This window comes from Dunckerocampus dactyliophorus, chromosome 1 (assembly GCF_027744805.1).
Source record: "Dunckerocampus dactyliophorus isolate RoL2022-P2 chromosome 1, RoL_Ddac_1.1, whole genome shotgun sequence".
NCBI lineage: Eukaryota > Metazoa > Chordata > Actinopteri > Syngnathiformes > Syngnathidae > Dunckerocampus > Dunckerocampus dactyliophorus.
The window spans coordinates 38,574,907-38,591,697 of NC_072819.1; the positions used below are offsets into that span (position 1 = coordinate 38,574,907).

Sequence of the window (16,791 nt, forward strand, 5' to 3'; positions counted from 1 at the left end):
CGCGCAGGCACATTGTTTCAGACCGCTCCACCTCCGGGCCATCTTTGGTTGTTCTCGCCGGTGACATACCGTGTGGACACTTTATTCCACTTCTCCTATCTACTTAATGAATAATAAACACATTTAACCTGCTAACAATCCGCCCTGCGCACCTGGACTGAGAGAGGGACACTCACTGGCATTCTTTCCTGCTGGACCCTTCACGCCATTTCTCAGAGCATAAAAAGAGGGCGAGACGGGAGAGGCGGTGATACAACATGGATGAGGAATATGATGTGATCGTTTTGGGCACCGGACTCACAGTAAGACGTCAAGATTCATTTTCGATCCGCATAACTGGTGCTGGCGTCTTTTAGGTTGCCGAGGCCCGCTCGCTGCTGGGAGAGAATGGCCCCAGCATCACAGTGCATTCGTGACATTTGGAAATTGCAGCATAAAATCAACATAAAATGGCTTAAATGCACGAATTGACACGTGTGCGTGTCATAGGGGTCGAATGCATCCAGGGGATGTGGTTTTGGACCCACGTAGCAGGGCGGGTGTTGGTTTCCAGCTTGTAGCATCTTTTAGGCGTCACCCCGCAGAATGCTGCTCCTCGGGGCTGACAGGCCTCCATCCCGAGGTCGGTGCAGGCCGGAGCTCGACATTAGTGCATGGCCGAGCCTTTCACTTGCTGCCTCACGTCACGTCATGACACTAATGTACCTCATGCAGCTTTTGCCTAATTTTGTCCAATTTAAAAAGACGCAATTTAAGATGCAGGATCACCCTGGTATCATTTTTGTCGTAATTCTCCCAAACATGAACACGTCATCATGATACGCTCATGGTGGTTTGAATTATATGTATTTTTTCTTGCTGGGAGTCAAACAGTATAGTATGGGTGAACGGTTTAGTTCGCGCATGCGCATTCAACCCAATCTCGCCTCCCTGCATCCCTCTGGTAAATCGGCATCACTTCCGCCCTATTGTAAGTTCGTCCATCTGTCATGTCTATTCGGTTGACGAAACACATTTTGATATGTATTTTGTGGAATTGCAATGTTATAATATTTACACATATTATACATTGTCAGGAAATCAAATGATGAGGGCTAATCTATCATTGGCTTTTTGAATGAGACGATGGAATTAGGGTTGTATGGTGAAAATATAACCTTTTGACATTATATGTCATGAATGATGTTTTCACTTTTTCCCAGGAATGCATCCTGTCCGGGATCATGTCTGTGAATGGCAAAAAGGTTCTGCACATGGACAGGAACCCCTACTATGGAGGCGAGAGCTCTTCCATCACCCCTCTGGAGGAGGTAACAGACTCCTGGGACCTATGAAATCAATCAATATGTTTTGTGGGCCACAGTATCATTTACTTTAATTTTGCTTGGGGTGCACCACCTGTTCATTGTCATTTGAATATTTTGTAGATACCTACAGTATATTAGTGGCAATGGCTCAGGAGGTAGAGCAGGTCGTCCAAGAACGACCAAAGGTTGTCCGTTCTAACCCAGCTTCCTCCATCCCAAACACTGCTGTTGTGTCCTTGGGCAAGACACTTCACCCACAGCCCACAGTCGGAGAGGCCATTGGCATCCTTGTTTCTGTCAGGCTACCATAGGGCAGCTGCGCATACAGATGTAGATTACCGCCAGTGTGAGACTGTGGAGCGAATGAATAATAATGAATAATTTTCACTGTAAAGTGCTATGGGTGTCTAGAAAGGTGCCATATAAGATGGCCCTCCGTGGCAGACGTCTCTGTGACACTCTCCCGTGTTTTTCTATTTTTTGCTATTTTATTGTTCATTTTGGACATTCAACACACTCACGCAGTACATTACAACAGAGAGACACTTTTGAACATCGGCAGGGTTCACCATGAACCTTCATTTAGCCTCTCAGACTTTGCCTTTCTTCTGCGCCGGGAGAACGCAGCAGCCTGCGGACCTGGTGAGCTGAATACCCGGCGAGCAAAGCATCCGAGGCGTAAACGAGGCAAGCGAGCCGGCCTGCATGCTAGGCTAAAAGCTAGAGCGACGAGGCCACCGCTACCAAGCCTGCTGCTAGCCAACGTCCGCTCTCTTGAAAACAAGATGGACGAACTACGAGCAAGGATTACAGCTCAACGTGAGATCAGGGAATGCTGTGTCCTCACCTTCACAGAAACCTGGCTGACGGAGGATATACCGGACTCGGCGATCCAGTTGGAATCATTTGCTGCTTACCGGGGAGATCGGACTTTAGCGTCTGGTAAACACAGAGGTGGCGGCGTCTGTGTTTACGTAAACAAACGGTGGTGCACAGACGTACAGACGATGGATAAGCACTGCTCGCAGGACATTGAGCTGCTGATGGTGAAATGCAGACCTTTTTATTTGCCTCGTGAGTTTAGCGCTGTGTATTTAACTGCTGTTTACATCCCACACCACCCAAGAAGAGCAACGTGACCTGCTTGAATGACTATCGCCCTATAGCACTCACTCCTATTGTTATGAAGTGCTTTGAAAGATTAGTCATGACCCACATCAAAAAGAGCATCCCGGCGGCAACCGTGGACCCTCTACAGTTTGCATATCGCCAGAACCGGTCCACGGATGATGCAGTCAACACTGCCATCCACACAGCCCTTTCTCACCTACAGGGCCAGGACACATACGTCAGAATGCTATTTATAGACTATAGCTCTGCATTCAATACAGTCAGCCCCCACAAACTCACAGATAAGCTCCTCACACTTGGCCTGTCTCCCTCCCTCTGTAACTGGGTGTTTAACTTTCTCACAGGCAGGCCCCAGTCAGTCAGAGTCCACAACCGCACATCCAGCTCAAGAATTGTGAGCACTGGGACCCCACAGGGGTGTGTGCTGAGTCCACTCCTCTACACGCTCTTCACCTACGATTGCGTGGCCTCCCAGAACAACACCAGCATCATTAAATTTGCAGATGACACTACAGTCATCGGACTGATCACTGGTGGTGTTGAAACATCATACAGAAGAGAGGTGGCGGACCTCATAGCTTGGTGTCGTGATAACAATCTCCTTCTCAATACAGATAAGACTAAAGAGATGATCATCGACCCAAGAACAAGGGAAAAGGAGCCGCATAGACCCCTGTTTATTGATGAGACTGAGGTGGAGAGGGTGAAAACCTTCAAGTTCCTTGGCACACACATCAGCGAGGACCTCACCTGGTCTCACAACACCCAACAAATTCTGAAGAAGTCCCAAAGGAGACTGTACTTCCTGAGAAGACTGAGGAAATTTGGCATGTCCACCACAATCCTGAGTTGCTTCTACAGATGCACTATCGAAAGTGTCCTTACCGCCTCCATCACTGTTTGGTACGGTAACTGTACAACACGTGATAGGAAGGCACTCCAGCGGGTGATCAAGACCTCACAGAACATTGTTGGGGCAGCCCTCCCCACACTGCAAGACATTTATAAATCTAGAGTCCTACGAAGAACACACAACCTCATCAAGGACAGCACACATCCACAACACTCACTATTCACACTCCTACCGTCAGGCAGACGCTACAGGAGTTTGAAGTCCAGGACCACAAGGCTGGCAAACAGTTTTTACCCACAGGCCATCAGGCTCCTCAACGAAGCACTCGCACACGCCGCACGCAACACACGCACACACTCATAGCACTTTATTTATTTATTTATTTGTATTATTTACTTGTATTAATGTCTCGTCTGTTGTTGTTGCTTAATTTATTGGTATATATGTTTATGTGTTTATGTTTCTTATGTTCTTATTCTTTCATTTGTTTTCTTTCTTTTCTTGGGAGAATGAACAGAATAAGATTTTCATTGCATGGTATAACTGCTGTTTTACCATGCACATGACAATAAAACTCTCTTGAATCTTGAATCTTGAATCTTGAATCTTGAATCTTGAATATAAATCCAGTGTCAATTATCAGTGTTTCCCCAAGGATTTTTTGAAGCTGTGGTGGTGGGCTGCATGGGAGGCGGCCTGCCACCGCTGTGTTGTGCTGCTGCTGCGTCGCTGTGGCAGGAATTTTTTGAAAAAATATTTAAATTTACTGTCTGTAATAAGGTTAACATTAGGGTCGTTCTGAAAGACTTTAACAACAAATGCATTAATTAACTTTAAAGGGATGCTCACACTTTTTCATCCTGTGGGTTACTTTGTCCAAAGATCTACGTCCTACTATAAACATTGAGAATATAATTATTTCTTTATTTTATGTATAAACAAGAGTATTTATGTACATTGCACATGTATATCAGGGGTGCATGCAATCAAAATGACTTCTTACTATAAAACACATAGCATATGTAAAATCTAAGTAGTAAACTTTGCAACTACTATGCTAAATACTAATGATTAGTATTTCACATTCACAGTTTCAAAGTTTACAGGTCATTAAAATAGTTGATACCGTTCAGTAATTCACAATTCAAATCAATATGGCAGTAAAGGTAATTACACATAATTCCTCCATATATGTGTACATAAACTGAGTAATATGTCAGTGAAAAGAGCGACGTAGTGTTCATGTATTACGCCCAGTTAGCATTTGATATACAACATTACAGATATTGTACACGAGAAATTAAAAGGATTATGCAAAAGACAACGCAGGCATCGTCAAGGCAACATGTTACAAATCTTCCAGCAATGGGCACATTTTCCAATTCATCGTGACATAGTAGTTTAACAAACAAACTTGGAGAAAACACATTTCTATAGTAGAGTTCATGACGCGATGTGCAGCCATGAAACAATGGACTTTTTTTTTCTACATAAGTAGCCTCTACAAGGGAACGGATAACTTTTGTCATAGAGACAGGCATATTACCGCTCAGTTAGTTTATCTGTAATCAGAATAATAAAGATGAAAGCTGCATTATCTGTGTGTGGCTGCCGACATCTGTTCTCCTTAATTGAATTTGGTTATTATCAAGAAAACCATGGGAGTTCTTAGATATCAGCTCTTAAATTAAACTCTTATGTGCTATATTTGCTCATCATTATATTTGTCCAAACATGTAGATTTTCAAAACCATGAACATATGGAATTATGTACTTAACAAAGTGTGAAATAACTCTAAATATGTGTCATATTTTAGACATATATTTTATGTCTTATCATGTTTTTTGATAGAGCTGCTAAACCTTATAAAACTATACTGCAGACATATTGAATAAACAGGTGAAACAGTGTTGAGTACTTTATTTGTGTCAGTTTTGTGTAAAACACAATCTGATATCAATTTCAGCCTGTTTGCGCATCAACATTATGTGATGTGCAAAAGTGTGTCACAAAAACGATGAAATAAATAATACAAAACGGTACAACTTACATTTCAGCTGCTGTGATTTCCCAAGTATAAGACCTTATTGTGCACCAAATGCATTTTTCTGCATCCAGAGCATGTGCTTTGACCAAACACTGACAAGAAGTTACGCGTCGTTAACGTGTACATCATCAGGGTCCATCCACTACCTCTGTGTTACATGAAATATCCATCGCCATACATCGTCTTGGTCAGCCCAACAACATCCAAAGTAATCTCTGAAATTAAATTTCACAGAAAAAGCCTCACTATGATAAAATGTATTAAATAGAGTGCACTGTGTGCACAATGTCATTTTTCCATGACTGTTTATGTGTATGCACAGAACGAGTAAAGAAACCGTGAGGCACTTGTGAAGCACATTTAAAAATGTCCAAATATTTTTTTTCCAAAACCTTTGACTTAAAACTCATTTATTTACCGGTACTCATACAAAGTGCAAATCAAGCACTTAAAAAAATAAGTAGATAAATTAGACAATTTTTAATGTAAATGTTACAATTGTGATTTCAGTAAACAGTGAAAGCCATGAAAGCCATGAAATATACCAAATAGTGTTATTTTCTTGCAAGTTTTTCTTCATAAAATGAAACAGTGATACATTATTTTAATATGCAAATTGGTTAGAAAATAACTTTAATTTTTGCTTGCTATGTATGAGTAAGAATGACCCATACATGTATATCCTTTTCTCTCAGCTTTACAAGCGCTTCAGTCTTCCTGATAGTCCACCTGAATCTATGGGCAGAGGACGGGACTGGAACGTGGACCTCATCCCTAAGTTTCTGATGGCCAACGGTCAGTTCTGCTTTGCGCAATATGTCATACTTCCTCATTTTGCAGGGCTGTGTTTATTTGCTCAACTGCAACTGAACGTACCAGATGTCGTTTAGGAGTAGGACATTTATTTGTACAAATGCAATTGCGCAATAATGTTAAAGCCACATTTACCACAAAAGTAATCAGAATTAAAATTTTACAATATACACTGCTCAAAAAAATTAGAGGAACACTTCGAAAACACATCAGATCTAAACTGGGGGAAAAATGATATTGAATATCTTTCCTGATAATAAGTGGGTGATGTATTAGTAAGAAAATGATGCCACATCATTTGATAGAAATGAAAATGATCACCCTATAGAGGGGGGAAATCAAAGACACCCCAAAAATGAAAGTGAAAAAATGATGCAGCACACTGGTCCATTTGGCTAAAATGTCATTGTAGCAACTCAAAATGATTCTCAGTAGTTTGTGTGGCCCCCACGTGCTTGTACGCATGCCTGACAACGTCGGGGCATGCTCCTAATGAGACTACGGATGGTGTCCTGGGGGATCTCCTCCCAGATCTGGACCAGGGCATCACTGCGGTACCTGGACGCATGGAGGAGATTCCAGGAGACAGGTAGTTACTCCAGGAGAGCTGAACAGGGCCGTAGAAAGTCCTTCAACCCTCAGCAGGATCGGTATCTGCTCCTTTGTGCAAGGAGGAACAGGATGAGCACTGCCAGAGCCCTACAAAATGACCTCCAGCAGGCCACAGGTGTGAATGTTTCTGACCAAACAATCAGAAACAGGCTCCATGAGGGTGGCCTGAGGGCCCGACGTCCTGTAGTGGGCCCTGTGCTCACTGCCCAGCACCGTAGAGCTCGATTGGCATTTGCCATAGACCACCAGAATTGGCAACTACACCACTGGTGCCCTGTGCTCTTCACTGATGAGAGCAAGTTCAACCTGAGCACATGCGACAGACGTGAAAGGGTCTGGAGATGCCGTGGAGAACGTTATGCTGCCTGCAACATCATTCAGCATGACCGGTTTGGTGGTGGGGCAGTGATGGTCTGGGGAGGCATATCGCTGGAAGGACGCACAGACCTCTACAGGTTAGATAATGGCACCCTGACTGCTATTAGGTATCGGATAAAATCCTTGGACCCATTGTCAGAACCTACGCTGGTGCAGTGGGACCTGGGTTCCTCCTGGTCCACGACAATGCCCGACCTCATGTGGCTAGTGTATGCAAGTAGTTCCTGGAGGATGAAGGAATTGATACCATTGACTGGCCCCCACGTTCACCTGACCTAAACCCAATAGAACACCTCTGGGACATTATGTTTAGGTCCATCCGGTGTCGCCAGGTTGCTCCTCAGACTGTCCAGGAGCTCATTGATGCCCTGGTCCAGATCTGGGAGGAGATCCCTAAGACACCATCCGTAGTCCCATTAGGAGCATGCCCCGACGTTGTCAGGCATGCGTACAAGCACGTGGGGGCCACACAAACTACTGAGAATCATTTTGAGTTGCTACAATGACATTTTAGCCAAATGGACCAGTCTGCTACATCATTTTTTTACTTTCATTTTTGGGGTGTCTTTGATTTCCCCCTCTATATGGTGATCATTTTCATTTCTATCAAATGATGTGGCATCATTTTGTTACCAATACATCACCCACTTATTATCAGGAAAGATATTCAAGATCATTTTTCCCCCAGTTTAGATCTGATGTGTTTTTGAAGTGTTCCTTGAATTTTTTTGAGCAGTATATATTCTAACAGTGACTGACTGGAGACAAGTCCAGGGTGCACCCTGCTTTCACCCAAAGTGAGCTGGAATAGGCTCCATTCACCCTGAACAGGATAAGCGATAGAAAATGAATGAACGAATAATAATAATAATATACCTGTAGTATGAAGGCCCCTCGACCATAGTGAGGACAAGCGGTATAGAAAATGGATGGATAGTATGAAGGCTTCCCAAAACCATTCATTGGTAGACCTGCTGTTTCTTTCTTTGTGGCTCAGTGCCCCGCTTACAGTATGGGTGTCTGAATGTTTTCTACCATGGGCCATACACAGAAAAATCAAAAGATGCCAAAGGCCAATAATAAATGAGTGCTAGGCTGCCAATGGCCCCCGGGCCACACTTTGGATGCCCTTGGCTTACAGCAACAATTTCTTCTTAAATTCACAGTAAACATCAGCTTTACAGGTGTGCGTGATTTGGTAAGAATGTCTACCACAGCACATATTGGTATCAGTCACAGTAAAGGTACTTACTGCCTCCTACTGGCATCGCCCAAAGGCATGTTTAAGGGCAGTGTTATTTGTTCACATGGACAATACACACCATTACTTGAGGCACAGTGTCTATTTAAGCCTCGACCACTATTTGATGAACCAGTGGTAAAAAATAATTATCGTGTGAATGAAACAGGCATCAAGTGTTGTTCTCCCACATTAGAATGGAGGATTTTTCTTGCTGGACAGATGTCACTGAAGTAAGTATTTATCTGCTTGAGAGCAGGTCAGCTTGTGAAGATGCTGCTATACACAGAAGTGACTCGGTACCTGGACTTTAAAGTGGTGGAGGGAAGCTTTGTCTACAAGGGAGGAAAGATCTACAAGGTGCCATCTACTGAGACTGAGGCGCTAGCTTCAAGTAAGTACCGGTAGATGAAAGACGTTGAAGGTAAAACATGAGCATATTTGTGAGTTGTGTTGCACATAAAGTCTGTGCTCGCATGTCCAGATTTGATGGGAATGTTCGAGAAGCGCAGATTCCGCAAGTTTTTAGTCTTTGTGGCGAACTTTGACGAGAATGAACCCAAAACCTTTGAGGGCGTGGACCCCAAGACCACAACCATGAGGGATGTTTACAAGAAGTTTGACCTTGGCCAGGATGTCATTGACTTCACTGGCCACGCGCTGGCCCTGTACAGGACAGATGAGTGAGAGCAGTGTTTGATAGCTTTGCATGTCTAACACACATTGCATGACGATCATGAAGTTTCGTCTGTGCAGAAATAAAACAATAATCTCTTCCTCAGGTACCTTGATTTTCCCTGCTTGGACACCATCAACCGAATCAAACTGTACAGTGAGTCACTGGCACGTTATGGGAAGAGCCCCTACCTCTATCCCTTGTATGGCCTTGGAGAGCTGCCACAAGGATTTGCAAGGTGTTTTGATCATGCTTCATTTAAAAACAAACATATCTTTAATAGGAATAAAATGTATGCAAATACACATGCCTGAGTGGTTCTTATCCATTCTACTTAGATTGAGTGCCATCTATGGAGGTACCTACATGCTGAACAAACCTGTGGATGAGATTGTGATTGAAGGTGGCCACGTGATTGGCGTCAAGTCTGAAGGCGAGGTACGGCCATACTGATTCTTTAGCTGTAAAAAAGTGTGACAAGATATTATAATATACAGTCATGGAAAAAAATATTAGACCACCCCTGTTTCTTCAGTTTCTTGTTCATTTTAATGCCTGATACAACTAAAGGTATCTTTGTTTGGACAAATATAACAATGACAACAAAAATACCTCATAAGAGTTACATTTTTTGGCAGTAAAATGCTATATAACTATTCATGTAAGAACTTAAGATATTTTGGTTATTATGAAGAAAACCAAGGAAGTTGCTAGATATCAGCTCTTAAATTCAACTCTTATGAGCTATATTTGTTATCATCATCATATTTGTCCAAACAAATGTACCTTTAGTTGTACCAGGCATTAAAATAGATCAATTAACTGAAGAAACACGGCTGGTCTAATCATTCTTCCATGACTGTGCATAAACAATATGTAAAACAATATTTTATTGAATTAAAAATGCATTCTTTGACCTCTGCAACATACATGCTGCTCTTTTGTTTTTTACGGCAGGTGGCTCGGTGCAAGCAGCTCATTTGTGACCCCAGCTATATTCCAGACCGTGTCCGCAAGGCGGGTCAGGTGATCCGTGTGATCTGCATCCTCAGTCATCCCATCAAAAACACTAATGATGCCAACTCCTGCCAGATCATCATCCCTCAGAATCAGGTTAACCGCAACTCAGGTGAGGTTTACAAGATGGCATCTTATCAATCTTATCAATTAAATGTTAGTCACTAATGACACTTTCTCCTCCTGTTGTCAACTCTCCAGACATCTACGTGTGCATGATCTCTTATGCACACAATGTGGCGGCCCAGGGGAAGTACATTGCCATCGTCAGCACCACGGTAGAAACCAGCGAGCCAGAGACTGAGATCCAACCAGCCCTTGAGCTGCTGGAGCCCATTGACCAAAAGTAAGGCCAGCTCTACGTTTGACTTATTGGTTTGATCATTTGCAAATTAAATGAATGTATGTTTTTTTTTTGCAGGTTTGTGGCTATTAGTGATCTCTACGAGCCCACAGATGACGGTACAGACAGCCAGGTGAGATTATCACCAAGAATGTATAGAAGATACTGTACAGCCCACTACGCATGCTGGCTTTGCTATGCACATGTTGAGTTTCCAAGTATGTCTTAAAGAGTGCTCAATGAAGACTTAATATGACAATCTGTGAGCATAGTGGTGCGCAGAAGAAAGAACAGTGCTTTTCATGTGTTTTTTTTCATAGTTACTCATATGGTCATGTGGTCAATGATGCCTAGTCATCTCCGTCTTCTTCTGTGCTTCGGTGTTATGTAGCACAGTTGCCTCCTGCAGTACAACAGTGAAAGAGAGTGAATTGCTCACCACTTGTGCAATGTAGGGAGGTCCTTATGGTGAAGTGCCTCTTATGACAATGACAGTAAGCCTCCATCTTTTGTCAGATCTTCGCCTCGAGTTCCTACGATGCCACCACTCATTTTGAGACCACTTGCAACGACATCAAGGACATCTACAAGCGCATGACCGGGAGCGACTTTGACTTTGAGAACATGAAACGCAAACAGAATGATGTGTTCGGGGAGGATGAACAGTGAGCAATCGAGGGCCTTCTGAGTGAAAAGAGAGGGGGTGTGGCTGGGAGAGGAGGCGGGGTTAAAAGGGGCAAAATTTAAAAAGGCATGGGGCAGAGGTTGGGTAGATATTTAGGGCTGACTGAGCTTTAAGAGCAAGAAGGTTAGAATGAAGTGGATGTGTTCTGCCTGCCTTAAACCATTTGCCTCCTTTTCCTTACGTCCCCCTCTCTGCTGACACACGCATACACAAACACACACACTCTACCATTACAGAAAAGCAGGGTTGATATGGTCTTTCATTCTATTGTAGAATCTATAATCATGTCTTAACTATCGTCATTAGAGGTGAATTTATTACTTGTTGGCGATTTTCAAAGCATTTCATTCTTTCTGTACCATCTTTTCTCACGTCAGAGACCTCTATAACAGCTTAGTGTAGAATCTTCTGGGAGGCTCTGCCCTCCAGGTCACATGCATGCATCTTATACACAGTAGTATTGTACATAGACTCATACAACATGGCGGTATGAAGGCTGGACCATCGCTCCTGTCAGCCCTGCTTTCCCTTGTACTTCACTCGACTCCTTTTGGCAAAACGTGATGACAAATTCAACTGATGTGCTAACTTTGCAATGCTGTCGTGTTCCCTGTGCTAGCAGGCAAGCTAACCAGTGGCTATTATCTGTCACCACCCACTTTATACCATACAAAGAAGATCCTCTCGTTAACATGTGATGTCACTTTTACCTTTCAGTAGTTTTAAAATGTAAATCATTCCAGAGTTTTATGTCTTTGCATTTGGTGCACGATTCACTGGCTGAAGTTATGACGTTTAAGAGCCGAGATTAAAACTGGTTGAGCATATTATGAGAGTTGGAGAAGCAAGCAAGGGTTTGGTGTTTTTGGAGGGGAGACATCTGATTTTGACTAATTGAAAGTGTTGTGATGTGAGAAAGTGTTGAAGGGAGAAGGTTAGTGGGCTTTGACATTAGGAAAGTTTCACTCATGAGTGGATGAGGCAATGACTGAAATTTTGGCTCACAGTGAAAGCGCTGCAGTGTGTCCCAATTGTTCCAACCCTTGCATATGTCATTGAAATAAGTCAGGCTAAAACCATGGAAGTGCTGGTTTGGACATAGAGGGATAGCTTGATGCTTCTATAAAGACCAAGCAGGAGAAGTGCCGCCTCATAATGACAAACCAACATATTAGTATTTGGTTGAAGCCTTAATTTGGGATTTTATTTAAATCTTTGAGCCTTTTCAAAGACTGACCATTGTGGCAGACTTGTGCCAAAAATGGTTGAAAACATGATTGTGTTAATGCACAATTTAGTGGGGCCCTCTGCTCATCTGTAGCTCATCACATCAACACCATCTAATTATTTCCTTAAAATCTGCCGCATCCACTCACTCAGCATCCCTAAGCATTTATTAGGGTGTATATGTCTTATTGTTATGCTCTATTTATTTCAATTTCACTGACATGGAAGGTTTATGTCAGATGCTGAAGATGCTATGCTAAGCAATGCACAAACAGAAATTATCATTATTATTTTTTTTGTTGTTTGCAGTGTCATGTGTTTTGGGGTATCTTCTCAAGCGATCGTTGCAGTGTTGTGTCACACTTGGATTAAGAAAGAGCCGAAATTTGAATTTGGACAGTTGTGTTTTTGCCTGTTTCACACTGTACATTGTTTAACATTGTGTGTGTGGAAAATATGACACGGTAATAACTGGAATACTCTTTCAGCAATGATATGTTCAATGCCCTCCTTCCTCAGTACCACATACAGTGCTCTTACAGCTACTCGTTTTATTTATTGAAAACAAAAGCCCTGCGAGTGGTTGTACTGTTTTAATTCTCATTGTTTGGCCCTTGAGACCATTATTGACAATACCCCTTGGAATTGACTAAAAAAATAGGCTGAGTAGTAGAAAACTTACTGTCCTTGTTTGATCACTAGTATGTGAACAATGCCTAATGTCTTGTGTAACAAATACATTGAATTAAACTATGAATGAAATGATAGAAAAATAAAAAAAAAAAAGCACATGGCGAATCTGGAAAAACTGTCTGTGATTCTCTTTCAAGGTGAAAACAGATCAACGTGTACATACAATAATACTTCTCTTGCTCTTTTACTAAACAGTACCGCATCATAATAATACAATTGTAGGCGATTACAAGTGATTTTGAAATAATACATTTGCCATGTGACAAACAAACCAATGATTATTGCTGCAGCTGTTGGTGACTTCACAAACAGACTCTGTGGTTGCCATGTGAACAAGAGAACAAGCAGCTTAAATGCAGTTCAATGATGGTGAAGGCACCAACACCATATTATTTGTGCGTGTCCTTGTTTTTAATCTGTAGATGCAGCTTTCACTGCAGTCTCTAATCTGCTCCACCAACCAGAAAATGTCACTAAAATATGACAACACTGTCATCCAATGGAGTTGGCACTCATGTTCATCCTTTGTTAAACAATGTCATGATACCGACTTGGATCTGAGCGATGCAACAAAGAGGCGACAGGGTGGAGATGGTTCAGCTAGAATGACACATGATCCACCACATAGCTCTCGTATGGATGACCCAGTAGTCTCTCTATCTCCCACTTGGGCACCACCCAACACTGGGCTGCATGTCGTATCTGGACTGTGTCTTTTACCATCTTGTCCTGCAAGGTGACTGGCATCAGTTCTGACTCCCACTTCAGGATCCCACGGGCTAAAGTTCCCTTGTGGTTATCATGATGAAGGTCTGCATCTTGGTGGTCCCTCACTGCTGCAACACTCATGTCAGCATGCTGAAACTGGCCTGTAGACAGAGGGTACATGTCAAATAGGATCAGATTAGTTTACAATAACTGTGCCCTGGTTTACCCAGCAGGCCTTGAGTGGAGGCTGACAGCCCTTGTCCATGTGTAATGTAGAAGCCCAAGTGGGCCATCTGCAGGTAGCTGGGGTGCTTGTAACGGTGGAAGAGAACCAGGAACTGCACACCTTTGGCCAACTCTATCCAGCAGCCCCTGTGGTTGTCAATGGCAACCGTCACGCCCTGTCTTGTTACCGATCCTGTTTGATTGATGATAAGAGCATCCCGTCCTTCCCCTTCCACCACCACCTTGTCTAATGAGACTGTGATCATAATGTCGCCGGAGCGTCCTGTGTTGGCGGAGATTGTCAGCTGGTCAAAGTATGTTCTGGGGTGGTTTTCAACACCACGCTTGGAGGGAGCTCCTGTTAGGTGGCCATCCACGATGAGACCTTGGAGTGAAGATGATCACAGATTTTGTGAAGCAGCCAAAAGGTTAGTGTTCGATACACAATATCTCACAACCTAAGCAACCATATTCATTACAGTATATCCTCTCAAGGGACAATAGTATAAAAATGAAACTTGGATGCACTTAGAGTAGTCAGTGTACAGCTTGTACACACATATACACACACAGCCATTATTGTCAAAATAGGTGGTAACACAAGTAAGTACCAAGATACAGTGTTTGCTCCCTTCCTGATTTCTTCTTTTTTTCATGTTTGTCACACTTAAAGGGGACCTATTATACTATTTTTCGGGCCTTTGTATTGACTTCTGGACTTCTCTAGAGCAGCTACACACGGTAACCCGCACAGAAAGCTTTCTAGATCTTGTAGACTCTGCACCTCTGCCTGCAGTGTTTCCTGCCTCCTGCCCAAACAGTCTGTGTAATTTACTCCATTCCTCCAGGTACGCCTCCCACTGAGCCCACTCCGCTCTGATTGGTCACACTCCCAAGCGCTCCCGAGGACCTCCGGACCGCTGCCGAACCCCTTTTGTTTGATTACTTACACAAAATAAACACAGTTAGGACACTGTAAAATTGTTACTTACAGCTTGTTCCTCTGACTCTTCAACACGACCCCAAGAGTGCAGTGACGACTCATCCAAGAGGTCAAAAAAGACCCCACAACAACATCCAAAAGAACTGCGGGCCTCACTTGCCTCAGTTAAGGTCAGTGTTCATGACTCCACCATAAGAAAGACACTGGCCAAATATGGCCTGCATGGCAGAATTCCATTATCAAACCCACTTCTGAACAAAAACAGCATTAATTCTCAATTCTCGTCTCAATTTTGCCAGAAAACATCTGGATGATCTGGATAATCTGCGGTCTGACGAGACAAAAGCTGAAGTTTGTGGAAGGTGTGTATCCCATTACATGTGGCGTAAAGGTAACGCCTCATTACAGAAAAAGAACATCATACCAACATAAAATATGGTGGTGGTAGTGTGATGGTCTGGGCCATGGCGGAGCCAGAAAATTTTCATTGGGGTGGCCAAGGTGAGACCGTTACTCACATAGCGGTCGCAAAAAGTTGATCCCTGAGTTGTCTAGATGGCCAGTGGAGTGGCCACCCCGTCCAAAGGTTTTGGACCGTCTATAAGAGCATTTAATAGCTGAGCAGTGTGCCGAGGACATGTTTCAATGCTTAGTTTCTGGATTCTGCTTACCATCATGGTGGCAAAACCCGCGCAGGGCATAATACGGAAGTGGATGCTGATCGGCATTCCTGTTTTAACTCTAGACTCCTTGGTTTACATGCCCACTCATGCTGCTACAGAGAGCTTCCAATATTAACAGATGTATGTGCTGAATCACGCTTCAGAATTTAAGTCAAAGTCAACACAGTGACAAAACTTGACCGCAAGAGACCAAAGTAGTCATGGAAAACTTACCTACCACTTGCAGTTCATGCAAGACACGGTTTTATTGACAGGTTCTTCACAAAATAGGCAGCTGTCTTCTGGTCTCCCACGGAAAGTTGTGTGTTGTGTTGTGTGAAATGCGTCCAAGCAGAAACAGCGGTTAGGCTGAACTACTGTTCTGCACCACAGAGCCACGTGGGATGGCCGGAGTTGTGTTCAGTTGTATTGTCGCTGACTAACATTTCAATTTGTTTGATGATCTGAAACATTTAAGTGTGGCAAACATACAAAAAAAAAGAAATCAGGAAGGAGGCAAACAGTTTTTCACACCACTGTAACAGTCAAGCATGATGGTGGTAGCGTCATGCTACCGCCGCATGGGGCTGCATTAGTGGACTGGAGATCTGTGGTTCATTGATGGGAAACGTGGATTTCAACATGTACTGTGACATTGTGAAGCAGAGCATGATCTGTTCCCTTAATAACGAGCACAAACACCTCCAAGATTACAAGTGCCTTCCTGAGGAAGCTGAAGGTGATGGACTGGCCAAGTATATTTCCCAACCTGAACCCAATTGAGCACACATGGGGCATCCTTAAGTGGAAAAAAAGGTGGAGGAGTTAAAGGTGTCTAACATCCACCAGTAGAGAAGTAGAAGAGGATTCCACTTTAGTTGCTAAAGAGAGTAAATCTACACTGCCATAGAAGCTGTACACATACAAGCTGTACACTGACTACTAGGGGTGTTGCGAGACACAGACATAAACGACATTGGGTTTATGATAACGAGACGAAATGAGATTTCAGCATTACGTTTAAGAAAAGTACAATGAAATAATATAAAAAATGACAGTATATTGCAACGTACTAATTTAATTTCTATTAGGTTACAGTCGTCTGCCCCGCCTCCACGCACCAAGACAGAGATTGGATGACAAAAGGGCTTACTCCATTCATTCCTTTGTTCAAACAAACATGCCAAACAACTGGGCTAAGGTGCTGAAACCAATGCACAGGGTGAACTC

The 16,791-nt window shown here is 43.1% G+C and overlaps 2 protein-coding genes across 3 annotated transcripts in view; one reads left to right on the forward strand and one right to left on the reverse strand.

The window, feature by feature from the left end:
* gdi1 (GDP dissociation inhibitor 1) lies at positions 1-13,092 on the forward strand. Its single transcript, XM_054789451.1, has 11 exons — positions 1-302; positions 1,203-1,310; positions 6,035-6,134; positions 8,642-8,776; positions 8,867-9,065; positions 9,165-9,296; positions 9,397-9,496; positions 10,016-10,187; positions 10,277-10,421; positions 10,497-10,551; positions 10,935-13,092. Exons 1-11 carry the CDS (start codon positions 258-260, stop codon positions 11,085-11,087), a joined length of 1,344 nt encoding a protein of 447 aa, XP_054645426.1. The 5' UTR covers positions 1-257; the 3' UTR covers positions 11,088-13,092.
* Positions 12,781-16,791, reverse strand: part of itih6 (inter-alpha-trypsin inhibitor heavy chain family member 6) — a 16,008-nt gene continuing 11,997 nt past the window's right edge. For both annotated transcript variants that reach the window (XM_054789436.1, XM_054789428.1), the window contains exons 16-17: positions 13,958-14,341; positions 12,781-13,892 (exon numbers count right to left, since the gene is read on the reverse strand). In XM_054789436.1, coding sequence (XP_054645411.1) covers positions 13,624-13,892; positions 13,958-14,341 — 653 coding nt within the window. In that variant the 3' untranslated portion in view covers positions 12,781-13,623. The remainder of the gene's footprint in view (positions 13,893-13,957; positions 14,342-16,791) is intronic.

Coding starts and splice junctions, on each gene's coding strand:
- gdi1 (XM_054789451.1), top strand. CDS start 258: ATGGATGAGGAATATGATGTGATCGTTTTGGGCACCGGACTCACA. Junction 9,297..9,396: donor CTGCCACAAGGATTTGCAAG/GTGTTTTGATCA, acceptor CATTCTACTTAG/ATTGAGTGCCATCTATGGAG. Junction 10,552..10,934: donor ATGACGGTACAGACAGCCAG/GTGAGATTATCA, acceptor ATCTTTTGTCAG/ATCTTCGCCTCGAGTTCCTA.